Genomic DNA, 26,295 nt, shown 5'->3' on the forward strand with positions numbered 1-26,295 from the left:
CACCCAGCAACCCTGAAACATGACTGGGGACCCCGAGGTGGGAACTGCAGAGGACTCTGGGTAAGGAACAGCAGGTCACACTCCAGCCTGGAGGGTCAGCACAGGAGAAAACACACCTTGGGCACAGCGTCGGCCCACCTTTTATGTGACAAACTCTCTCTGGGACTCTTTCTCCACTGCGAAGGCTGGGACATAAGATTACAAAAGCCCGTTTCTACAGACTTGCCTGCTCACTCTCCCTCCAAGCCCGGGGGAATGCTTCAGCAGAGCCCTGTCCCGTGCAGAATTCCGCAAAGCCACCGAGGAGGAGTGGCCGTCTTGCTCCGCCCCCCCCCCCAGCTGCTTTGCATTAACATCCAGCTCTGAGCCTTGGGCCTAGGAATGTGCTTGCTATTTATTGTTCTCCCCAAGCTAAAGAAAATCTATTTTTGTTTAGTAAGCTTTTCTGTTTATTCTACAGTGGAATTTCAAAGTCTCCAAAACTAGTGTTGAGCCACTCAGTCATTATTACAAACATATTTTAAAAATTATCTTTGAGGGCTGGGGCTGTAGCTCAGTGGCAGAGAGTCTGCATGTGGAAGGCACAGGGTTCGATCCTCAGTACCACATAAAAGTAAAATAAAGATACTGTGTCCACCTACAACTAAAAAAGTTTTTTTTTTTTTTAAAATCATCTTTGAAAGTACTTTCAAAAATGCATCTGGATTGGGCTGGGGTTGTGGCTCAGGGTTAGAGTCCTCACCTAGCAGGTCTGAGGCCCTGGATTTGATTCTCAGCACTACATAAAAATAAATAAAGGTATGTGTCCATCTACAATCAAAAAATAATTATTTAAAAAAAATTTTTAGATGCATCTGGAGTAACTGTGGGGTCACTTGATTTTACAGACTGCAGCTCCCAAAGTCTGAGGCTAAATGGAGATTACAAGCCTCTCTGTGGCTCACCTCTTTGTAAATTGGTCTAAAAATAGCAACTATTATCTCAAAGAGATACAGTATTTCCATTCTAAACCACAGCATAGGTTATTTCTTTAAGCAAAATTTCCCATTCTAAAAATAAGAAGTGCTGCCTCTTTGAAGACACCAGGACAGCCGTGTACTTGGGGTTGGTGAGTTGGTTCTGCAGTTTTTTTAAAAAAATCTTGGAATTTAGAGATAACATTCTAAAAAGTCCAGAAGGCCTGCAGTTGCCTGTGAGTGTAAGTCACAGACATCTCCGAGTGAGATTCTGACCCCTTCTGATGTCCATCAGGAAGACTGAATTTAAACTTTACACTCTCTTTGACAACCCCCAGGAATCTCCCCAGACACGTCCAGACAGACCTAAGTGTGCACTAGCGGTGCGACGCACTTCTTGGTGATTCTTAACACAGGTGGCATTAAAACTGACTGCCTGAAAGGCCACAGGAGTGACTGCTGAGTAGAAACCCCACTGCAGCCCAAGACGCCCTGTCCCAATGAGTTGGTCGTGATCCACTTAGTTAGCTAATTTTAGATTTTTAGTGTGGCCAAAATGTGTAGTTATTTCCTGTTTGATTCAATATGACTCTTTCTTTAGTAATTCAAAATATTAAGGAGAAAAATAACTGCTGTCTCAGTCTCAGGGATCATGAACAGAGAATCGGGGTGCACAAAGAAACCTGCTCACTTTCACGTGGGGAACACAGCAGGTCTGCTTACAAAGGTGTGCCCCTGGGCGCTGTTCACAACTGCCCACGGCTTTTGATCTTATAACAAAACGAGCACATATGGACTGGCTCCATTTATATATTGACTGAACGTGTAAATAGTGAGACTGAATACTGAGCGAGTGAGGTGGTGGACCCCTGAGATCCCCCAACTTGGGAGGCTGAGGTGGGAGCATCTCTGCACCCAGGAGTTTGAGACCAGCCTGGGCAACAGGCTGTGCCCCCAAACCCTCATGAATACACTAGATTCTCCAGGATTTGTCAATGATTAGGAGTCACACTGATTTTTTTTTTTTTCAAAGAGAGAGAGAATTTTAATATTTATTTTTTCTTAGTTTTCACGTGGATACAACATCTTTGTTGGTATGTGGTGCTGAGGATCGAACCCGGGCCGCATGCATGCCAGGGAAGCGCGCTACCGCTTGAGCCACATCCCCAGCCCAGGAGTCACACTGATTTTACCCTAGTCTTTGACCCAGCAGTTCTACTTCTGGGAATTTATCTTACTGAAATGACTTTAAGTGGGCACCAAAGCTACCCACCATCACGAGGTTTATGAGAACTAATGATTTTAAATAATAATCAAAAACCAATGCCAGCAATTTGATTGGTTAAATAATAGGATGGGCTAATGTGTAGCCTATTTAAAAATATAAAAGAGGGCTGGGGCTGGGGCTCGGTGGTAGAGCGCTTGCCTAGCACATGGGAGGCACTGGGTTCGATCCTCAGCACCACGAAAAGATAAATAAATAACAATCATTCCTGAAAAGAGTGATTAAGGAAGATTTTACTTTGCCAAAAAGATGGGTAAAAGATACAAATTCTAAAGCTAAAGGCCAGAAACAGTCAAAGGACAAGGAAGCCTGGCCTGCCTTTGTGGTTCAGTTAAAAAAAAGAAAAGAAAGAAAGAAAAGAGAAGCTTTGAAAAGCTCATATAGTAGGAGGGATGCTAATAAAGAGAGGAAAGAAAAAGCTCTTTGTTCAGAGCAATGTTGTTGTGTGATAAATGGCATTGTTTAAATTTCCAGCAAACTGTTACATCTAGAATACATTTTCAAGTTCAAAACTAAGAATGCATTTAAAAATTCCTGTTCAGCTAGAGTGCTGGCAGTTTGTGTTGGAGACTTCCAGGCCAGGAGCTTGCCAAAACAATGAGTCTGTCTTTGATAAATTATAAGGGCAGCTAAAATACAAAACAGAGAAAAACTTCAAAATAAGTTAACCAAAGAAATGTGCTTAAAATATTCCAGCAATTTCCTGGTTTTTTTTCTTTTTCTTTTTTTTTTTTTAAGTCTTCCAACTTTCTATCCCAGTATTGTAGGATACTTTGGAGCAATCACTGAAATAGGAGAAGAGAGAGAGATAGCAAGTGAGACCAGCATCTCAATCCCCCAGGGGCCATTCACTTGCTAAACAGGGCTAAGAAAAGGCCTCTGTCTCTCTGTACCCTGGTTGCCCAATTTGAAAAGCAGAACTTTCAAGATCTATGTGCTCAAGGTGAGTGGCAATTTTGCTTGCTGCAAAAGCTTAGGCTGACACTCGGTGAGGTTGGCATAGCCCCAAGGTGGGCTCCGGGACCTTGGTGGGGCAGAAATCACTCTCCAAGACCTCACCTGCGCCCCAGTTTCTCCTTCTGATAGGTTTGTAATTGATACCTTTTCCACCTCTCCTTCTCTCCTTAATAACCCCAGACCATAATACTCACAAGGGTTCATAAACACATAGCTCAAGATAACAGGCTGGATTTCTGGCTGAAGCCTCCCCGCCCCTGCCCCCCTGTGGTGCTGGGCATTGAACTCGGGGCCTTGTGCCTGCAAGGCAAGCACTCTATCAACAGAGCTATGTCCCCAGCCCATTCTGGCTAAAACTTAATGTCCACATGATCACCATTCTCTGTTGCTGGGGTTAATAAAATTACATATGTAATTATATTAACAATTAAATCATACTTGTAATAATAAAATATGCAATTACATTACTACTTATATGTTACTATAATTATACAGATATAATTCCCAGACATAATGTAAAAGAACAGAAATACTCAAATCACTTTGTAAATGCAGTTCTAGACAAGATATGTTCCTTAGGACAACAAGAAGATTATTTGTGTTATATAACTCAGGGGAAAAATATGAAAATGCCATAATTCTCTTTCTGAAGGTATCTGGTGATAGGTTAGCAGCCATTCACCCTTAGTGTCCAAGTCACAAGTAGATGTTTAATCAAAAACATGTTTAGCCAGGCACAGTGGCGCATGCCGGTAATCCCAGGGACTCTAGAGGCTATCGCTGGAGGATCCCAAGTTTGAGGCCAGCCTCAGCCATTTAGTGAGACCCTACCTCAAAAATAAAAAAATAAAAAGCCGGGCACGGTGGTGCACACCTATAATACCAATGGCTCAGGAGGCTGAGGCAGGAAGATCACAAGTTCAAAGCCAGCCTCAACAACTTGGTGAAGCCCTAAGCAACTCCTTAAGGCCCTGACTCTAAATAAAATATTTTTAAAAAGGGCTGGGGATGTGGCTCAAAAACATTCAATACTAAAAATCTCACTCGTTTTTTCAGTAATGTACTGTCAATGACACCAGGATGCAGGAGTGCGAGCCTTCTTCTATTTTATCCTCAGTGTATTTTATCTGATTCTCTAAGCTGGACGATGCCTAGCAAAGCTCCTAGTGACCTTAAAAACGGCCAGGAAGCTTTTTTGGGTCTCAGGCTCTGGAGTGGAGCGGGGAAGTGTCCTCCTGTGCACAAGGCCTCATGCCTGTGCATGCTACACAGATGGCCCAGCATGTCCATGCCAAGAAATTAGCATATACATGAGTTCCAGGTGGTCTAGCAGAAACAAAATAAAACCTTGCTGAGGGGATACTTCCACAACCCTGAACCTGATGGGACTCCCAGGTAAAATATCATCTCCTGTTGAAGATAGGCTCATACAAAAAAAAAAGAAGAAGAAAAGAAAAGAAAAAGAAAATAATAATGCACAGGGAGTACTGACCCAACAGAGAGAACACGATCACCAGGAGAATCTGAACCAACAGGACAGTTTGAAAGGAATTATAAAACAAGAACATTTAAAAAAAATAACAAAATAAAAGACCCAAGAGAAACAAGAAAATAAGATATTATAAAGATTGGGCATATCTGAAAACAGTGAAACTTCTAGAAACGAAAAACATAGTTGTTGGAAAAACAATTTGAGACAAGAGTCTCTGTGTTGCCCAGGTCAGCCTCCAACTCCTGGGCTCAAGCGACCCTCCTGCCTTGGCCTTCTTAATAGCTGGGGTTACAGGTGTATATTGCCATGCCTGGCTCAGCAGTTGAAATGTAAAAACTCAATAGATAACCATCTAATACGGATCTCAGAACGAACAATTTGAGAAAATAAAATTGAGAGTAATTTTGGAGAGTTAAAATATTCTGAAATTTTCCTATACTTATGAGAGGAATACATATTCAAGGAATCCTAAGCAGAGTAAATTAAAAACAAAAAGTCTGTACTTTGAAATGCCACTGCGAAGGGGCTGGGATGTGGCTCAAGCGGTAGCGCGCTCACCTGGCATGCGTGCGGCCCGGGTTTGATCCTCAGCACCACATACAAACAAAGATGTTGTGTCTGCCAAATACTAAAAAATAAATATTAAAAAAAAAAAAATTCTCTCTCTCTCTACCTCTATCTCTCTCACTCTCTCTTAAAAAAAAAAAAAAAAAAGAAATGCCACTGCGATGCCACAGAACATCAAAGGCAAATATAAGTGCTTCATATTAAAAGAACAAAGTCCAATGTCCACAACGGAGTGCCATTAAGTGGACAGCCAACTTCCCAAGAGGGACAACTGACAATGGAAGATAATGAAATCATCATTTTCAAATTATAATTTTATTTAGAGAAAATAATTGTCAGCCTAGAATGTGATACCTAGCTAAACTATCTCATTAGCATAAAAACAAAATAAAGTGAGTTCCCACAAGTAAATACAATTTACCACTCACAATACTTCATGTTAAAAAAAAAAAAAAATTAAGACTCTCACTCAAGAAGGAAACTTAACTCACAAAGGAGTAATAATGCCGGAAGTACCCTGGCCCTGCGTTATCACACGGCTGTCTGCCACTGTGTGGACAGATGGTGGACAGTTAACCCCTTGAGAGCCAACCTGGGCCTCCTCATCCAGCTCAGTACTCACTTCTCCTTACTGGACTCTGACCTGAGGCGTGTGCTGATTAATCCGCCAGTTTCCCGGTGTCTAGCTCACTAATGGCTGTCACCCGCCTGGTTCTGCAGGCAAGAGCAGGGCTGGTGGCAGCTCGTGGAGCAGAACCAGCAGTAAAGCCCTGTGGGAAGTGGAAGAGCAATGAACCTGAGGCACAGAAACATTTCTGCCACATGCAGAGGGGCCACGTTAGGGAACGTAATGGAACATTCCATAACCCCGCCCTTGGTATGGATAAAGGGATACGAGAACACGGAGGTGAGCTCACACCTTGGGAAACAGAGGGCCCGGTGCCAGTGTGCTTTCTGAGGGACAGGCGCTTCATCCAGGTCAATCATCCTGCCGTTGGGCTTCGGATACCCTTCACAAGGGCTCCATCTCACCTCTGCAGGTAGACCCACCAGGCCCCGCTGGACCTGCAGGAGGTCCCCGCCGTCCACCTCCCTCGGCCCTGGGAGGACCCCCCTCCGCCAGCTGCCCGCTCTCTGTTCCACCTTCTCCACTTTCACTTGTCCTTCACGTTCAAGGCCCAGTTCCCCCGGGGCTTCTTCCACCGTCCTTCATCTACACAGACCGTGTCGGATGAGAATCCACGAGCCACTTTGTGCCACTGGGTGTTTCCTGGGCCTAGGACCAAGCGATTTCATCTATGATGCACTTCATTTAAAAAAATGATATTTTTTTCCTGCGCTGGAGACTGAGCCCAGGGAAGTGCTCTCCCTCTGAGCTACATCCCAGCCCTTCGTGAAGCTGCTCTGTCAGATAGGGCCTTGCTAAGCTGCCCGGCTTGCCTGGGACTTGCCATCTGCGGGGATGACGGGTGTGTGCGACCGGCTTGGTGATCTTTTTAACTGCGATTGCTCAGATCACATTCACCACCTGATTTGCAGGGGACACGAGATTTTCCCCAGGTGACTCAGTGTTCCCCATCTCTCCATCGCGTCATTGCTTGCTGACTGGGGTCCTCACACAACGTACCTGCTATAATCCTGCTGAAGTTATGCACAGTGCAAACAAAGAAAATTCTTGCTGAAGGCCTAGAATGTCCCAAAATGTACTCAACTGATTACCAGTAGATCAAAGGGGAAAAACAAGGACAGAGAAGCCGGAAGTAGTCCAAGAAGGACCCAAAATACAGATGGTGAGTACATGGTCGACAAGGACCCGCAGCCCAAAAACAGTCCACCCCCTTACATACCTCACGTACCCCGAAACCTCAGGCCTTGGGTGCGTGGCCATGTTCCTAGATGAGGGACTGGGAAACAGGCTCAGAGATGGGGTGAAGGACCTCAGGTGGCACCATTCATAGGGGGAGAAACCAGGCTCAATCCCACTCCTATGCGATAACTAGGATGGGAATAAGCTGGTGGCCAGCCCAGACCACTTGCTGTCAGAGAAAAGTGAAAGACTTTATCAAATGAGTCACCGTAGAAAGCCTTACACCAGCTGGGGACAGGACGTGAGGGCTCAGAGCTCAAGCCACACACACAGAGACCCACACAGAAACCTCACTCCCAGCCTCAGATGGAGGCTTGAGAATGACTTATGGTCTCCCTCTGCGGCCTTGGAATTTCTGCACACTGACAGACAAGCTTGTCAGCAAGCGAGTTTTCAGGGGGAAACATCCTCTCCACAGATGCGACTGTTCACGGGATAAACAAACAACAGTGTCTCTTCTAGAGGCTCTTGAATTCAACGTTGCTCCACTTACAAAAAAAAAATACTGAGAGCAACGATATCCTTTTTTTTTTTTTAATATATATTCTCTTCTTATTCTAACCACTTTTCACTTGTTGTAAATGAAAAGCACTTTTAACTTTTTAACTTTCAAAGATTAAGCTGCTGTGGTTGCAAAATTTATTTCCTGCGTTCATACGAACCACTTCCTCTTTTGTTTTCTAAATTGTTACAGTGAACAAATCCCTTCAGAGAATTAGTCAGACATTTTATATAAAACAGAAATTTGGGGGAAGCACTAAAGATATTCCCATGTTCAATAAAGATGTCAACCTAGCAGTTACAGCAGGCCAACAACACAAAATTGAACAGTACAATTCCATATACGTACAAGAACTGAAGTAGACATCTTGCTGGAGACCGTTTCCCCAAATGGTAAAAAAATTTAACACTGTGCTGTTCAGCTGGCTCCCGCTTGAGAAGAACCCGTTCTTCCTGCCTGGGCTTCAGTCCCCGAAGCTGATCCCGAGGGAAGGTAACCTCCTAAGTACTGCACCCATCTGTCCTGAGATGATTATCTGACCGTCAGTAATCCCTCAAACCGGAGGCCATCTTTCTTGCCTCACACTGGCATAGATTCTGCATCCTTTATTTTTCTCTTTAAAAGTATTCGATTAAAAAAAAAAAGTATTCGATTAAATAATCCATCACACATAAAAAAGTACCTGTACATTTTATTCTGATTATGGGGCTTGGGTGTAACTCTGTGGCCCACTGTGTATCACCCTGTGAGAGACCCTCAGTTCCATCTCCAGCACCAAAACCAAACCCAAACAAAAAGGTCTGAGATCTTCATTTTTTTATCTTAGAATTCTACCTTTATCCCCCAGGGACTGGGGACTATCATTCTACTTCCCAACAGGGAACCCTACAGAGAATCTAAAAATCTAACCATGGTCAGAACCAAGGACTTGAACAAGTCCTAATATCACACAAAAACAGGATGTCCACTCCCAGGGAAATTGATACACTCGTTTGTGCTCATGGTCAGGGTTTTAATGTAACTTTTAAAACATTTCCTCAAATTGGTTTATATAACAAAAAGTCAAGGTTAAGCCAGGAAAATAAAAAAGTCAACCTCTCACATCGGAGTCTCCTGGCTAGTTAACTCTCAGGATCACATGAATCCCAGTCGAGAAGCCACATGAACTTTTCGTGGCCAAAACTGGCCATAAATTGCGATACCTGCCATAGAGGAACCACACACTTCAAGTAAAACCGAAGCTACCAGAAAAGGAAGAAATGGACTCGGGAGTTTCAGAAAACACAACTTGAAGTCAACTAACAATTTCTGCAGCTGCCGTCACCACGCACTCGCTGCACTTTCCGTTAGACAATATCCTATTTTGCGTTTAGAAATTATGTAAGAGCAGCAGTCACGAGGCAGGGCAAATCGGAGAAAGGGTCATTCATTGCCCGTCGTGGATGAACCCAGTTTAATGCATGCGTTTAGAAAACACTGTTCTCTCTGTTCGGAAATATTATTTCACATTCCATTCATTTTGATAACCTTTTCCTTTCTCATCCCAACTAGCCAGCTGCGGCACCGTCAGAACACACAGACGAGGGGCTGCCTCTCCTCCCGGCTTGACAGGCACCGCCTCAAGCAGAGTGAAGGACAAACTCTGACCTCAAAGTCCCTGTCACCAGATGCCACTCAGGAGTTGTGCAAGGGGCAAACAGGAAAGTTCCCGCACGGCAAACTAAGCATTAGGGAGGAAATAAGAGGCAAGTTCTTTAAAGGAAAGAATTGTGTGATCATCCCATAAAAATATTAGAAAGCAAAAAAATAAATAAAACATTTAAACACACCCACAGAATTGTGTGATCCTAAGTTGGCATGTCTGCCACCCCCATCCCTTGCCAGCAGACAGCATTACAAGTGAGGGGCTGACCATGACCCAACGCCTGACCACTTAGGAATTCCATCAAGTAAGAATTAGGGTCAGGGATGGAGCTCAGAGGTAGAACGCCTGCCCAGCACATGGGAGGTCCTGGATTCAATCCCAGCACCACACACAAAAGACAATTAGATCAATAAGTCATGATTCATAAGAATTTCATAAAAAAAAAAAAAAAAGAGCTGGGCAGGGTGGCACCTGCCTGTAATTCCAGTGACTCAGAAGGCCAAAACAGGAGGATTGCAAGTTTACAGCCAGCCTTGGCAACCGAGTGAGACCCTGCCTCAAAATAAAAATCAAAAGGGCTGGGGTCGAGGTTCAGTGGTTAAGTGCCCCTGGGTTTGACCCCTGGGGACGGAGGGAGAGTCAGAAGGTCACACTCCAAGGGGCGAGGGTATTTACCTCTAGAAGGGCCTGGCATGGCAAAGAATGCTTCAGCTTACAGTGTTTTAATTGTTTACGGGAGACATATTTGAGTAAGAACAGGCACGGTTTGTTTTTCCATGTTTCTGGTAATCAATCCTTTGACTTGTCAACATCACAAACTGGGTAGCGAGGACCTTCTTTCCCATCTGGTTATCAGGGGTGCGGTGGGGTGGGGGTGAAGAGTCTGTTTTTATCTTCAGGTTCAGCGCCTGGGTCTTGAGCCACAAGATGACCTGTTCCAACACCTATTGGTTCCTTCGCAAACCCAGATTAACTAACTCCAAATTCTCAAGTCCTTTGAAGTCTTCAGACTCAAAACTCTGTCAGCGGCATCGTGGCAAAGGAAAAGGGTTTCACTGTTCCCTAAGTTTTTATTGACAATAAAACCCCTAATTTAGGCTTTTTCCCTCCCTTACTGTTCCTCTAAGGAACATGGTATCCTCAGGATACCCAGATATGGACTCGTGCCCAGAGATAAGATCTGGCAAGAGAACACTGCACGTCTGGCCACACTGGCACCCAACCCAGAAGGAAAGCAGCCCATGCCATGGGGTGGATGCGGGCTCAGTGGGTGGTTTGGACATAGTGCTTATGACCTGCGGGTCCGCAAGAGGGATGCTCACCTCTTCAGAAAGAGAAGAAAAATCAGCACACACCCGGATCTGAAATAGCACACACACAGGGCGTACTCTGCACATAAAATCACAGGAGGCCACAGTTCAGCAGTACTGACCACCGTCCCCCAGCGCTGACCACCATCCCCCAGCGCTGGCCACCATCCTCAGCGCCGCGTGGCTGACTGCAGGAGAAGGAGGACGGCCATGCCCTGCACAATGACAATTCAGTCACTTGTGGAAACCCTAGGAGACATCTGTGTCTGATGCTAAGGCCATCAGAAATCACAGGAACCGAGGATAAGAACCGAAACGCCGCCTCTGTTTGGCCTGACACTGACATAAGCTTCCTAAGCAATGAAGGAAAACACAGATGCGACAGTCACACTGTTGCCCAATTTGGGAAATTACTGTGTTTCAAGACAGAAAGCAAAATCACTTTAAAACGTCAGTGTTTACAGACTGTTCCATCCGCTCCTGTGTGTGCGATGCGGAGACGAACTAAGCTGTCGCCTCCGTGGGGAGGAGGTACGCGCTACTCGTAAAAATAGCAAAATGATGCTCTCGATGTAGAAAAAAACCCACATCTTTGGAAATATTCAAGTAACTGAGGATAGCAACTCCATCTGTCAGTACGCATCAAAAATCCTAAAACTGGGGCTGGGACTGTGGCTCAGCGGCGGAGCACTCGCCTAGCACGTGCAAGGCCCTGGGTCTGATCCTCAGCACCACATAAAAATAAAAAAATAAAGATACTGTGTCCAACTACAACTAAAAAATAAATAAATGTTAAAGATAAAAACCCTAAAACTGCCTTTGGATCCAGCAACGGCGCTTGGTTAACTGCCTTGGATTTGACCCGAAAGGCGGGTGGGGGTTGGGGGGAGGACCTGGAAAAAAAACTGTTGGTGCTGAGGATGGCACCCAGGACCTCAGGCTTGCTGAGCATGTGCTCCCCCACTGGGCTCCATCCCAGCCCTGTTCTGGAAATGGGGGGACCACAGAGGGCCAGAACTCCCAGTGTGTGTGGACCCTGCACATTAAGTTGAAACCTGATTGTCAATAAATTGAAATTTTATGTTGAGATGGATATAGTATTGTGAGAATACCAACCCACAGGGTTGGAACAAAAAGCAGAGAATAAAAAATCAAATCAGTAGTTAGGAACTTTCTCACAAAGACGTATTATTAAACATTTAGGGAATAATTTCGTCTTTCCTTTAGTATTTCAGGAAAAAAGAGGGCTGGGGTTGTGGCTCAGCGGTGGAGCACTCGCCTCACATGTGCGAGGCCCTGGGTTCGATCCTCAGCACCACATAAGAACAAATAAATAAAATAAAAGCTTTGTGTCCAACTACAACTAAAAAAAAAAAAAGAAAAAAATAAAGAAAGAGCAACCCTCTAAACTCCTAAGAAAAGCAGAGGAGAACAGACAAGAAATGAAAACCATAGACCAATTTCAAGGAAAACGTCTTAAGTGATGTATTTTTTAAAATTCCACTTATGTATTAAAAATATACATCATAATCTCATTGAGTTTGTCCCAGGAATGCTAATTTGGTTCAATGTAATATACCCGATTAATGTAATTTACTACATTAATGAATTAAAGGAAGAAGAAAAATATTTAATGATATTCAGTACCAAATCAAGCTTAAAAAACAAACCTCTTGGTAAAAGAGGGAAAATACTTTAACCCAACAAAGGATTTACCAAAATCATTCTTTATGGGAAAACCTTGGAGCACCCTCTTTCTAGCCAAGGAGACAAGGAAGTCCCCAGGGACTGCTTCCACCAGACCTGGAGGGGCTCCCCAGCAGCAGAGGAAGACACACACCCCAAGGCAAGGGGTCGGGACAGGGGAGTAGGGCTGTCTCTGCAGAAAAACCAAAGCAGAATCACAAAGATCACCTCCCCAACTCCAGCTAGAACACTAACCAGGAGTCCTGCATTCTACTGCCCCGTGAAACAGACAGGGACGAAGGGGAGAGGAAGGGAGTTAAGGAAAGTCTGATTGTGTTTCTATAAAGGTGAAAAGGAGACGGAATTACAGACCTACTCACTGGTGGTCCATCTGCACATGGAGAAACTGTGAGGAAGAGCGAGGAAAGGACTTAGCCCAGATTCAGGACAGAGTTTAGCCCTGGGGTGGGGATCAGGAGGAGGGCAATATCCGGGAGGGGCCATCAAAGCAGCAGCAGCCCAGCTGCCTAAGACAGAGCCTACGCCAGTAGGTGCGGCTTCTGTACTTCTTTTTTGGTATTGGGGATTGAAACCAGGGGCACTCAACCATTAAGCCACATCCTTAGACCTTTTCAAATAGTTTTATTTAGAGGATAGGGTCTTGCTATGTTACTTAAGGCTTCACTAAACTTTTGAGGCCAGCCTTGAATTTCCAATCCTCCTGCCTTAGCCTCCTGAGTTGTCAGGATTACAGTTGCACAGCCACTATGCCCAGCTTTTAATATTCTTTACATTGTACATATACAGTATTCATTGTGCTTTGTTTTGTGAAGCTGGGAATTGTATTCAGGGCCTCATGATTGACAGGCAAGTGCTTATCCTCACCCCTCTAGATTTTGGGGTTGGAGGCAGGTTTTTGTACCGGGGATTGAACCCAGAGGTGCTTTGCCACTGAGTCACATCCCCAGCCCTATTTTGTATTTTATTTGGAGACAGGTCTCACTGAGTTGTTGCCGAGGCTGGCTTTAAACTCATGATCCTCCTGTCTCAGCCTCCAAGCTGCTGGGATCACAGGCATGTGCCACCCGCCTGGTTAAACACCATATCTTGAAGCGAGGAATTTGGCAGAATTGGGCAAATTCTAATTCATGCCATTTTTCAACTAAAGTCCTTTCCAACTAATCTCGCAAAAGCAAAGGATGTCTACAAAACCACATGGCTTTCCCCACGGGGAAGTAGGGTCCTGCGGGAACGCGGCTGTTCAACAGGCGGATAGTGTGGAGGCTCTGGGAAACAGGGAAAGGGCTTCCAGGGAAGAAAGGCCTTGGGGCAGAGCAGACCGGTGGCGGCTCAGTGCGCAGGGACCTGAGGCGCAGCCTGGCCTCCAGGGAGGGGCAGCAGCCTGTGTGGTGCTTGGAGCAAGCCTGGAAGCAGCCAAGCTCCCCCAGCCGGCAGAAGCACTGTCCGGCCTCCAGAAACCGTCTTTGAAAAGCCATGAGACGGGCTGCTGCCATGGGCAGGGGTCCTGGACCCTGGACAAGCTGCTGGGCTCCTCACCTGGAGGCTCCTCGGGATGGAAAACGCCCGACTCTGAGCCCTTCTGTGGCTCATCAGAAAGGGGCTATGGGGCGGGCACCGGGGGGCGAGGGCAGGCGGGGCCTCACCTTCTCCACGTCGGCCTTGGTCACGTTGATGTCCGCATCCATCTTCTCGAAGTACTGCTGCGCCCGGTCCGCCTCCTTGCAGTCCCGCTCGAACCGCCGCTTGCTCTGCGCCCGGAACACGGAGCCCGTTACCCAGGGTGACACTCTTACCCCCCCCAGCCCTCGGCTCTCTGGACTGGTTTCTTGTAGGTCGACGTCTCCAGGAGCCATTTTAAAATCTGCATTTATTTCCATTAAGTCTGTCTCATCTCTGCTCTTTCCACGACTTCTAGAAAAAAGAAATACTCGAGCACTCTGGCTCCACGTTTAATGGAGGTAATGGCTCCGGAAGCAAGTTAAATGGAATTCCAAGGAGAAATGTCTGTGAAGGCGTCTTTTCAGTGTTTTTGTTTACTTATCTACTTTTCCTCACTGAGCGATTCAAGCCTAAATCAAACTTGAATCAGAAAAAATCCATAAAGAGTTGCTTTCGGGCTGGGGATACAGCTCCCTTGGTGGAGGCCTGCCTCACAGGCACAAGGCCCTGGGTTCAGCCCCCAGCACAAGGGAGGGAGGGAGGGAGGGAGGGAGGAACCGCCTTTGCTGTTTGCTTTCACTTACGGATTCAAGCTGCTTCCAGCAGGTCTCCATGTGCTGCTGCGCTTTCCGGCCATCGTGAAAGTTCTGCAAAGGGGAACACATCGGCATCAGTGCCCCTGGCCTCACGTGGTCACAGAGAAGACACTTTCCTGCACTTAGGTAATACAGACATCTCCACATCTGGGATGGGGCTGGGTGTGACTCAGGGTAGAGCACTGGCCCAGCAACAGGGACGCCTGCGGTGCCACCCCAGCACCCAAAACCAGTCCATGTTGACCGCCTAGGACGGGCCTCCAGGTTGGAAAACCTGGAGAGGAAAAGGAAACAGCCACCGGGCTCCCTCCAACACTCTAGAACAGCCTGATGGGGGGACAGACGCCACCGTGAGACAGGAGGTCCTCAAGACAGCAGCCACCTGGTCATTTCAGCTGTTCTGAGGTGTGATTCACGCGTCACGGGACGGACCCACTTAAATTGTTTGGGACCACCACAATTGATTTTACAACATCTTCATCACCCCAAAAAGTAAAACCGAACCTCTTAGCCGTCACCCTCTACCCCCACCCCCCGTCGTCCCCAACCCCAGAAAGCCACCATGATAGCTCCTGTCTGTGAATCTGCCAGTTGTGGGTATTTCGTGTGAGCAGGTCACAGAGCCATGAGAACTGTGTGACTGGCTCAGTGTCTCCATCATCTCTAAAGGTTCGTCCATGTTGTCACAGTGTCAGGACCTCAGTCCTCTTTATTGTCAGATGATACCCCGCCGTGGGCCAATGCCACACTTCACTTGTACGTCCGTCAGGGGATGGACATTGGTTTGTTCCCATTTTGGCCACTGAGAAGGCTGCAGCAAACTCTTGTGTAAAAGCTCTATATGGATGAGTGCTTTCATCATCTACATTGACTGATTGATTGATTGACTGATTGATGGATTGACTGATTGATTGATGGCTTGGATCTGCAGGGCTGGGGATGAACTCAGGATCTTGCAAATGCTGAGCAAGCCCCTGCCACTGAGCCACACCCCCAGGCCCTTCAGCCAACCCAGCAGAATTTCCTGGGGGTGGGACCAGACCTGTGATAACGAGATGTCCAGGTGACCCCAGGCTTGGGGTCTGGGCTTTAGGAGAGGAAGACCAAAGAAATCGGGTCAGAGGGGAGGGCCAGACGCACAGCACTAGTTTGGTCTAAGAGTGGAATTTCTGCGAGACTTCCCCGTGGACAGTCTAATGTTGTGGGTGAGCGGATCTGAGGGTAGGGAAGGGTTAGAGCCAAGGATCCATGTAGAGTCACCAGTGTTGGGTGGCAGGTGCGCAGAGGAGAAGGTAGGTGAAGGAATGACAGGAGCCAAGAGGTCCCCTAAGCACATCCGCAGAGCTCTGAGCTTACCCACACCTACAACTGGGCGGAGCCCCGTGGACGGCTGACCTGGGGAAGGCCTGGGGAAGGCTGCAGGGGAGCCGAGCCGGGGTTGGGAAGAACAGTGCTCCTTTATAGGGACGAACCTGGCTCTCTGGGGAGGTCAGGTTTCCCTGCTCCGTCTCCTCCAGCCCAAGAGGAGCCCTTGGGACTTCATTATTCAGCTCTCACAATGGACCCAGGAATAAAACCGAAAAGCCGAGGAGTCTAAAGCTGGGGATCAAACCCAGCAAGGAAAAGGCTGTGGAAGGATCAAGAAGCAGAGCTCAGGGCAGGGGAGGGTCCTCTGGGCCCCGGAGGAAGCACCCAAAGTGGGGAGGAAAGAGGAAGAAGGTCCCGGGAACGAGCCAGTCGCCAGCAGGGGTGAAAGGGTCCCTTGCAGAAGTCACCTGGGGTCAAAGTCAGCCCTTGCAGTGAGGCACCTTCCTGGCCCTGGTCTGGTGGCTTTGTCCCCCTATCGAGAGAACTTGTGGCCCTGGTCCACTTTATGCTCTGAACACAGCCCCTGTGCTCTGCTGCTGTGACTTACTTTTAATAAGGACATCTTTCTTTCTTTCTCTTCTTCTCCCCCTGCTCCCCCCAACCTCCCCCCCTCCCTAATCTCAGGGGACAGAGGGTCACTGTTCTTCCCCATCCTAGACAGAGTTACGACAGGGCCTGGGGCACACACCCACCACAGGAACCAAGTCAGACTTTGGGGACGGCACCAGATCTCAGAAATGGCCATTTCCCAAATCAACCAGGGAATTACAACTCAACTCCACAGCGAGCATGGAAGGTAGCCTTGAATCACCTCTTCAAAGCCCCTGGTCCCTGCATGGGCGGAACCCCAGCCTCTGGGACAGCAGTCCCTGTTTCTCTTTTGCTAGGAAAACAATGAACCTGCTTTTCCCCTTTCTCCAAACCGTGTCCTTGCTATTGGATTGGGGTTAGGATGAGGACTGAGCCTTTGGTAACAAGCTGTCCCCATTCCCAAGCAGGGCCACAGGGTCCTGAGGTTTGCTGACGGGGAACCATCTTTCCCAAAAGGTCTCACTGGAGATTCAAAGACAGGTGCACAAAGAGGAAGGAGCCCGGGGACGCTTCAGAGCTCTGCTTTGTCTCCACGGCAACTCTTATTTTTATTTTTATTTTTTTTGGTACCAGGGATTGAGCCCAGGGGTGCTGAACCACAGAGCCACATCCCCAGCTGTTTTTTAGATTTTTTAACTTGGAGACTAAAAATATTACAAAAAAATAAATAAAAATAAAACCCCCAAACAACAACAGAAAAGCCAAACCCCACGGGCCTTCCTGGGCAGCGTGGCCCCTGGACCATGACCCTCCAAGCAGAGCCCACCCTGCAGCGGCCTGCACCCCCAGTCCTCTGTGCCAGCCCCCTCTGCCTCCTCGGGGAAGAGCGACGTGGAGGGCTGCGCTGCAGATGCACTTGGTGTTCACCAACAAACAATGGCAGAGCTGCGCCTCTGGACAGTGGGCAAGTGTTGTCCAGAGGGTGCCTCCGGCTCCACAGAAAGGGGAATTGTCCTGGGGACAAGATAATAAGAGCTTTTGGAGCGGGAGGAATGAAGTCACCAGAGACCCCCTCCTACCAGGGACCAGGGCCCCGCTCCTGTGAGGAGATGGCTTTCATTTCTTCCAAAACATGATGGGACTAAAAAAAAATGCCTGATGATATCGCAGGTGACAGCTACAGTTACTTATTTCCATTTTAACTTTAGCCTCCACAGATAAAATCACCTTTGGAGATTTGTTTGAAAAACTTCCCAGGGGCCAGGGGAAGCCCAGAGAAGGCTCAGCAACAAAATGAAAAAGCACCACAGAGAATCCAAGACACACAGCGCCCAGGAGATGGAGGAAATGAACCACCGGAGGCGGGGCGAGCCGCGGAGTGTCCCCGCTGGGCAGAGAGGGTGACACTGGCTCATCCTGCCCCGTTTATGTAGATCAAGCCACTAGTGGTTGAAAAACCAAACCACAGCACTGAGAGCCTTTAAACAAATAAGTAGAAGAAATAAGAGAACCAGCACCCAAGTAAGGACAGTCAACCAGCACCCAAGTGAGCACGGTCAACCAGCACCCTGGTGAGGACAGTCAACCAGCACCCAAGTGAGCACGGTCAACCAGCACCCTGGTGAGGACAGTCAACCAGCACCCAAGTGAGCACGGTCAACCAGCACCCTGGTGAGGACAGTCAACCAGCACCCAAGTGAGCACGGTCAACCAGCACCCTGGTGAGCACGGTCAACCAGCACCCAAGTGAGCACGGTCAACCAGCACCCAAGTGAGCACGGTCAACCAGCACCCAAGTGAGCACGGTCAACCAGCACCCAAGTGAGCACGGTCAACCAGCACCCTGGTGAGCACGGTCAACCAGCACCCAAGTGAGCACGGTCAACCAGCACCCTGGTGAGGACAGTCAACCAGCACCCTGGTGAGCACGGTCAACCAGCACCCAAGTGAGCACGGTCAACCAGCACCCTGGTGAGGACAGTCAACCAGCACCCAAGTGAGCACGGTCAACCAGCACCCTGGTGAGGACAGTCAACCAGCACCCTGGTGAGCACAGTCAACCAGCACCCAAGTGAGCCCGGTCAAGCAGCTGCGATCCTAACTACAGCTCAGATTCCTCGGATGGAAACAGCCACACAAAGACTTTAACAGGGCAAAGAAAGAGGGAGCTTCTAGAAAACAGTCTGTGACAAATACGTTCACTTCCTCCCAACCCACACGGGGTCCTAACACTGGTGGCTCCCGAGCCTTACTTGGGATTGGCGGGATTCATCTAGCTTTAAATCTAGGTGGTGCAGGGGGATCTATGTGGACCAGTGGGACGATGCCCCAGGGCGAGCACCTCAGTCCTGTCCTGTGAGCTACTCACACCCTGCTTAAATCCTTAACCAGCAGGACGCACCTGCAATCCCTTGCAATCCGTGACTCAGAGGCTGAGGCAGGAGGATCGCCTGTTCGAGGCCAGCCTCAGCAAGTTGGCAAGACCCTGTCTCAAATTATTAAGAAGGGCTGAAGCTGGATCTGAGTGGTAAGCAGTCCTGGGACTCCATCCCCAGTATCCAAACAGGAAAACACAACAAAACATGAAGCCTGCAATCAGGTCGCTCACCCAGCTCCTCCCCAGGTGTAAACTCCCCCTTCCAAACTAACACGAGGAGCCCCTCACCAGTGTGTTCAGGAGCTGGGTGGGGCTCTCAGGACCGTAGCCCCCGCTGGGCAGAGCTGAGTCCAGCTCCTTCTCTCACCCACCACTCAGGACCTGGGCACCAGCGTGCGCCCCGCTGCTGCAGGAGGAGGGAGGCGGTGGGAGCACTGACAGGTCCCTGTGGTGGGAGAGACAGAAGAGGGTGCCCGGACGGCAGGTGTGGAGAGGGGTCACTTACCTACGAGTTTGTTCATCGCAGTACTGGGGACTGAGCCCGGGGCGCTTAGCCACGGGGCCACAGCCTCAGGCCTTTTAATTTTTCATTTAGAGGCCGGGGGTCACCAAAGCACTTAGGGCCTGGAGAAGTTGCTAAGGCTGGCCTCGAACTTGAGATCCGCTTGCCTCAGCCTCCCAGGTGGCTGGGATTCCCTGGCTAGTCCTGTGATTTCGGATTTTATAAAGTGAACAGAATTCCAAATATAGATGCAAATGACCACAAAAAGGGGCCAACAACAGCATGTGAATAAGACAACCCAGTCACAGCGAGGCCAAGGAACAGGGTCCTCAGCTAGTAACAGCTGTAACTGAGAAGTGGATGCTAACTGCCCTCTTCCTTGTGCTGGGGACCCCCAGGACTTCAGCCAGGCAAGCGCTCTCCTGCCGCAGACCGGCTGCTTCTTTAACGTCTCAGTCACTTCTTTCATCCCACACTGTCACGCTAGGCCCTGTCCAGGTACTTAGGACACAAGGGTGGACAAGAAAACCCCTGCTCATCGAGCTCCCAGGCCAGGGTGGGTGGGAGAAGAACAAGCCGGCAGGGACCCCCGAGCTGCCAGGTGCTGGGAGCAGGACTTGCTCAGCAACAGGGCATGCGCTGAGCCCGTGCACAGCCCTGGTATGACCCAGTACCAAAGCCAAGAGGAGAGAGGAGAGCAGAGGAAGGTCCTGAGAAGGGAGTAGAAATAGAGAAGGTGACATTCCTGAGGAAGTTCCTGAGAAGGGAGTAGAAATAGAGAAGGTGACATTCCTGAGGAAGAAGTCAGGAGTGAGCTCTGAAAATATCTGGGGAAAGGCTTTCCAAGGACCAAAAGGCCAGTGCAAAGGCCCTGGGGCAGGAGCACAAGGCCTGGGCAGGAGCTGCCAGGAGGCATGCAGTCAGAGCAGGGGAATTCAGGGAGGGAGGGGGCTTCCCACCCTGTGACTCACTCCACAAAGGGACCTGGTATTTCCTCCTTAGGTAAGTGCCTGGGTCCTGTTTAGGGAGTTGGCTAAAATGCTGAGCTACAAGGATCAGGGAAGGTCAGCCCCGAGAGGCAGCATTGATCACAGCAATAAACAGGAAGGAGATAGAACTTTCCAAGGTCAGGGGAAGTTCAGGGACCAGGGCAGCAGCCAGGTACTGAGTTCAGATCTGCTGTGCCTGTCATCACTACGTGAGGTATCTGAGCCACGGGGCGCTGCTCCCGGCTCCCTCGGCAGCGTAAAACAGAATAGGTTCTTTAATGAACCACCCAGCAGAGCCTGTCACACCCAGGTCCACTGCAGGGGTTCTCTGTCTCCGCACATGGAGGTTTGGGGCGGTTTGGGGCCCGGAGGTTCCATGGGGAAGGGCTGTCCTGTGTTCAGGACGTCCAGCGGCATCCCGGGCCTCTGCTCTCCAGGTTGAAGCAGCCACACCCCAGCTGCCCTCTCTAGTCAATCAGACACGTCTCCAGACAGCAGCAGCCGCTGCTCCAGCAGGAATAAGTAAGAATTCTCCATGGGCCTTGTCTTTCAAACCAACAGGTGATTTTAAAGGAAGGCCTGAGCATACCCTCAGTCCTGTGCTGCATGTCTATAAACTCAGCTGTCCCAGGGCCTTTGCACTGGCTTTCCCTGTGGAAGGCTGAACCCAGGCAAATCCTACTCGCCGTCATGTCTCCTCTTAAGGCCTTAACTCTCGGCTCTCTGGGACCCCCAGGCTCTCCGGGACCCCCAGTCGTGAGTGCGCCGGGGATTCCCACTGCATGTGTCTCTGCACCTGTCTCCTCGCTTTCTAGCAACTATCACAGTTGCAATTAAGCAATATTCCTGTCATTATTATTTAGTGAGTCCTCCATTCCAGGAGGAGCCAACCTTGTTGGTTGGGGGCCTCCACAGCACTCAGAGAACTACCCTAGACTCCTAGACTCAGATTATATTAAAAAGCACGCGAGTGGCCCGCTGTGGGACTTTATTACTAGTAGGAAGTTACTCTGCACTTTACAAGCACTTGAAGTGGAATGACAAGGGCCATGGCATCAAGGGACTCTCAGCTGCAGGGCTGTGGCTCTGGCAGCGCGGCCTCCACGCCTGAGGCCTGGCTTCGTCCTCAGCACCACAAAGAAAGGATCCAAAGGCAAAAGCATAACTGTGAGTGTCCTTCAAATGTACATTTCCCCTCCGGTCAACAACAGATCCACCGGAAGGCCGTGGAGGGGCCGGAGGAGCCAAGTCAACACCTGGGGGAAGCAGGCGGCAGCAGAGGACATCTTTCTGGGTTTTGTCCTCCTTGTAAACATTTTTAAACATTTTTAGGCGTGCCGGGGATTGAACCAGGAGCGCCTAACTGCTGAGCCCATCCCCAGCCTTTTAATATCTCATTTAGAGACAGGGTCTCACTGAGTTGCTTAGGGCCTCGCTCAATTGCTGAGGCTGGCTTTGAACTCGCGATCCTCCTGCCTCAGCCTCCGAGCTGCGGGGATGACAGGCGTGGCCACCGTGCCTGGCCTTGTAAGCATTTTTGTCGCCTGTTAGTTTCTTCTTTTTGAAGCCCTTGTTCTAACACCGTTTACTCCCCATATGACATCACTCCCCCTGAGTGTCGGTGGGTCCAAATACCCTTAATTCCTCAAAGGGCCCACGCTCCTGGCCCTTTGGTGGGCTTCCCGGCGTCTGCGGGGCCTTTGGAACTGCACATGAGACCCAGAGGCATTTTTTAGGAACAGGCGCCACTTCATGTCTCTCTCTGGTTCTAAGTCCTCCAGGGACATTCCCGTGGCCTCTGGCTCGCCCTGTAGCGGGAGGTGCATGAAGGCGCCTTACCGATTTCCTCTCCTGCTTCAGCTCCTGCACGAAGCGCGCCAGGTCGGTGGTGATCTGCGACGTCATGTTCTCCGAGATGACCTCGTGCTGCCCCGCGTAGTCGTTCATCTCGTTCAGGGTGGAAAGAAAGGCCTTGCACGACGTGTACCTAGGGGACAGAGTAGGGCTCGTCACACAGGGCCACTCGGTCTCGCGCTGCTTCACGCAGGGGAGACGGTGATCAACGTCAGGTTAATTGACGTCGGCCTCCCGGAGGAGCTCAGTGGTTCATTACACATCAGCGGCTCTCGCCAAAATGGCTCAGAATTAATTAGCGCCAGACGCTCGATCTGTGAGACCCGCTGCCTGTGTGACAGGGGCGAGAGCTGTTGGTCAAGGCTCAGTGTGGACACGGTGCCCAGAAGACTGCACGTACACGGCTCGGACATGACGGATGCTTAGGTCAGAGGCAGAGGCAGTGCCTTCCGTCTGTCCACAGCTTAGTTGAGCTGGGCCCGGGGGTGACACCTACAACGCCAGCAGCTCCAGAGGCTGAGACAGAGGGTCACCAGTTCAAGGCCAGCCCCAGCAACTGAGCAAGGCTCTGTCTCAGATAAAAACGCTGAGGATGTAGCTCAGCACCCTGATTAGGTGTGATCAGGCACCCTGGGTTCAACGCCGAGTCCTGGGGGTGGGGGAGCCTCCATTGGGACTGAGAGGGCCAGGTTTCTCGGAGGCATGACTCGCCTGACAGGAAGTCCTGATATTACAAACCCAAACCCCAACTCCAGGATGTATGTGGCCCATACTTCCTGCACGTGCTTAGGCTATGCCCCAGAACTTGTCCTCGTTGCTGGAACCGAAACAATCTGGACCAGCTAGTTCTGGCGGCTCAGTGTAAAATAAAGTCAACTAGAAAATGTTCTTATTGTTCTCCCCAATTTAAAAACAGACTCAGACAGGAAGATGGAGTCGGCTTGGTCTCAGGGACATGTGTCCCCTCTGTCCCTCACAGTCACCGCTGCTGTCTAAATGCCGCCAACCGTCATCAGCCGACATACCTGTATTCCTCCTCCTCCTTCGAGTTCTTCTTAGGTTGGTATTTCTTCGAAAGATTCCTGAAATAAAAATGCAGACACATCACCTATGTAGAAGGGCAATGGAGACATCAGGGCTGAAACATGACACAGGTCAAAGTCTGGGAAAAAAAAAAATCACAGATGTCCACGGATGAAACCTGTCATTTCCACCATTTTCTCAGCACCCGCATCAAGGCTGCCATGAAAGACTCGCTAGAAGCAGCAGATAGATAAGAGCAGGAACTTACCAGCGGCCACCCACCTGGACGGCGCCGCCTGCCTGTGGAACCCGACAGCACGGACCTCACTCGGTGTGCAAGGGCCTGCGTCTGAGGGACGTTTTCCTTACCAGGCCACCATCTCCTCATGGTCATCCCAAGTCCAGACTGTGCCCACATGTTTAAATCAAAAACCAAAGTCCAAGCCGTGCGTCCGCTCCCCAAGGCACCAATGGAAAGCCCTGCCAAGACACTCACCTAGACAGCCTCCAGCTGCCTCCGTGGGCACTGAGCAAGGCCAGCCCACGTCCCCCAGCGTCCCTGCCCGTCCTAGCGCCCGGCGGGAAGTCCAGGTGCTTCTGTCTGTCTGTATTCCGTAGCTTAGGCAAACCCACAGAGAGCAGAACCCTCCCTCTGGTTCTGGGGCTGCCTCTCCTGGGCCCGGCTTGGGCTCTCGGAGGGGAGCAAGGGCCCTGGGGGGCCTCCTCCTTTCCCACGTCTGCTGCTGCCTGGCCTCCGGCTTCGTCTCCCCCGGCCCCTCCTCTCTCAGAGAAGTAACTTTATGATTCCACACTTTCATTTTTTCCATTTTCTCCAAATCTACAAATTGGCCGAAAAAAATTGACACATCGACCATTTTGATCCCGGTACATTTTATATTCAAAGTCAATTGAGTCTATGTGATATTGCAATATGGAAAAAAATTTTCTTCTTTTTTGATACTGGGGATTGAACCTAGGGTCATTCTAACACTGAGGTACATCTCCAGCCCTTTTTATGTTGAGAAAGGGTTTCAGCCCCAGTTGCCCTCAAACTTGTGATCCTCCTGCCTCAGCCTCCTGAGCCACGGGGAATGTAAGTGTGTGCCACCACGCCCAGGTGATATTTTCTTATTTATTTATACATACTGGCACTGAACCCAGGGGTGCTCTGACTCTGATCCACATCCCTAGCCCTTTTATATTTTGAGACAGTGTCTTGCTGAGGCTGACCTTGAACTTGCAATACTCCAGCCTCAGTGTCCAGAGTCCCTGGGATTACGGGTGTCACCACTGTGCCCAGTTTATACTTTATTTTATTTTAATTTTTTTATGGTGCTGGAGATTGAACCCAGGGCCTTGTGTATGCAAGACAAGCACTCTACTAACTGAGCTGTATCCTCAGCCCCCTATACTTTCTTTTAAATGAACCATTCAAGTCCTGGTTTGTTATATTATTGGAGCTCATTGTATATACAGGGCAACCAGGGACAAATTATTTTCTAAAATATTTCATATATATGTATATACACACACACATATAGCATGGTGTGCATATAGTATTAAATTTAAACATCTTTTAATAGTATAAAAGACATTTAAAGTAAAGCTGAAGAATTTGCTAAACTTCAAATATGAGCTCATAAGATTTATCAAAAGATTATAAAAACTCATTTGATGTTATTATTGTGTCTTTTTTCTTTTTTTAATTCCAGAGTGGGGCACACTGGCACACGCCCGTAATCCCAGGGATTCAGGAGACTGAGGCAGGAGGATTGCAAGTCAAGGCCAGCCTCAGCAATTTAGTGAGACCCTAAGCAACTCAGCGATACCCTGTCTTTAAATAAAAAGGGCTGGGGATGTGGCTCAGAGGTTAGGTGCCCTTGGATTCAATCCCCAGCACACACACACACACACACACACACAAAATAAATAAAATCTTTTTCTTCCATGTAGTAATTTTATAGACTCAACTGAGTCACTTCTAAAGATAAATGATGTTCCACGTCTTCTTCCTCTAGTAGTCGGCCACGTGGTTTGCCTGGGGGGGTGTCCATTTGTCCTCCAGCTACACTCGAAGGCTGGTTGTGCTCGTCCCCTGGGCCACAGCTTCTCGGCTGTTCCTTGGTGACAGGAAGGACATCACCCAGGGCTTGGCGGGTGTCTGGTGGTGCTTTTCCTGTCCCAACAGCGTTGCTTCCTGGGCCCTTGGTGGAAAAACCCAGCGCCAGCACTGTCCTCGCCCATCCCCTGGTGACGGCTTCCTGCCGGCTCTCGGCGGCCCCGGAGGCAGAGGCGGCTCTGCGCTGGCTCCAGGGAACTTCCTTGTCAGGGCTGACTGCCTTCCTGTCCTGCTGCTGGTGGCAGACGGGAGAGCTGCAGGTGACACTTTCCTCAGTGTCCCCTCCTCCAGGTCTCTTCTGACCCTGATTTTGTTGGTTCTGTTCACACCACGGTCACCTTGAGCCTGTCCCTCACCTGACTCGGTGACAACTGCTTTATGTGTGAGTTCCACAGTGGGATGTCGGGGTCCTCGGTCCCCTTTGGGTCTCCCTCCACCGCGTCAGTTCTGACCCGTGGGGGGGCTACGTGCTGTCACCGTCACTGTGCAGGACACTCCCAGGGCCTGGCTCTGCTTATTCTCGGGCTTTCTTCCCGGCTGGCTTTGCGGCCTCCACTCCTTCCTTTCTGTCCCCCTATTGCGGGCAGAGTGGCCTTGCCGTGTGGCCTTGCCATGTCTGACCGGGCCATGGGCCCCCGTGGGATTCCGGAGTCCCACCTGGACGGACCCTGACAGCCGTAGGAGCCGGCAGGTGGCTCCCTGTGCGTCCCCTGTGAAGCCTACACGGTGACCCCCGATTCCTGAGGTGGGTGAGGAGGTCTAACGAGACGTGGCTGGTGAGGGTGTCACAGAGGCGCCCCGTTGGTGACGGTGCCTGTGGGTGCCCCGCGCTTCCTCTCCCTGCTCTGGTCTGTGGCTCCTTCCCGAGGTCCCCCCCGAGGCCCGAGGGCCCTGTGCTCTGTGTGCTGGGAGCTGGGGACAGGCGGTTAGGGAGGGGTGGACAGGGCCTGGCCCAGCCCCCGGGCCCCCTGTCTCTGGAACCCCTCGGA

The 26,295-nt window shown here is 49.6% G+C and overlaps 1 protein-coding gene across 7 annotated transcripts in view; it reads right to left on the reverse strand.

Annotated features, from left to right (window-relative positions):
* Fnbp1 (formin binding protein 1) overlaps window positions 1–26,295 on the reverse strand; it is a 105,573-nt gene that overhangs the window by 32,023 nt on the left and 47,255 nt on the right. For all 7 annotated transcript variants that reach the window (XM_071601052.1, XM_027942860.3, XM_027942851.3 and 4 more), the window contains exons 3-6: window positions 23,190–23,246; window positions 22,150–22,297; window positions 14,532–14,594; window positions 13,932–14,036 (exon numbers count right to left, since the gene is read on the reverse strand). In XM_071601052.1, the coding sequence (XP_071457153.1) occupies window positions 13,932–14,036; window positions 14,532–14,594; window positions 22,150–22,297; window positions 23,190–23,246 (373 nt within the window). The remainder of the gene's footprint in view (window positions 1–13,931; window positions 14,037–14,531; window positions 14,595–22,149; window positions 22,298–23,189; window positions 23,247–26,295) is intronic.

This window comes from Marmota flaviventris, chromosome 13, assembly GCF_047511675.1.
Source record: "Marmota flaviventris isolate mMarFla1 chromosome 13, mMarFla1.hap1, whole genome shotgun sequence".
NCBI lineage: Eukaryota > Metazoa > Chordata > Mammalia > Rodentia > Sciuridae > Marmota > Marmota flaviventris.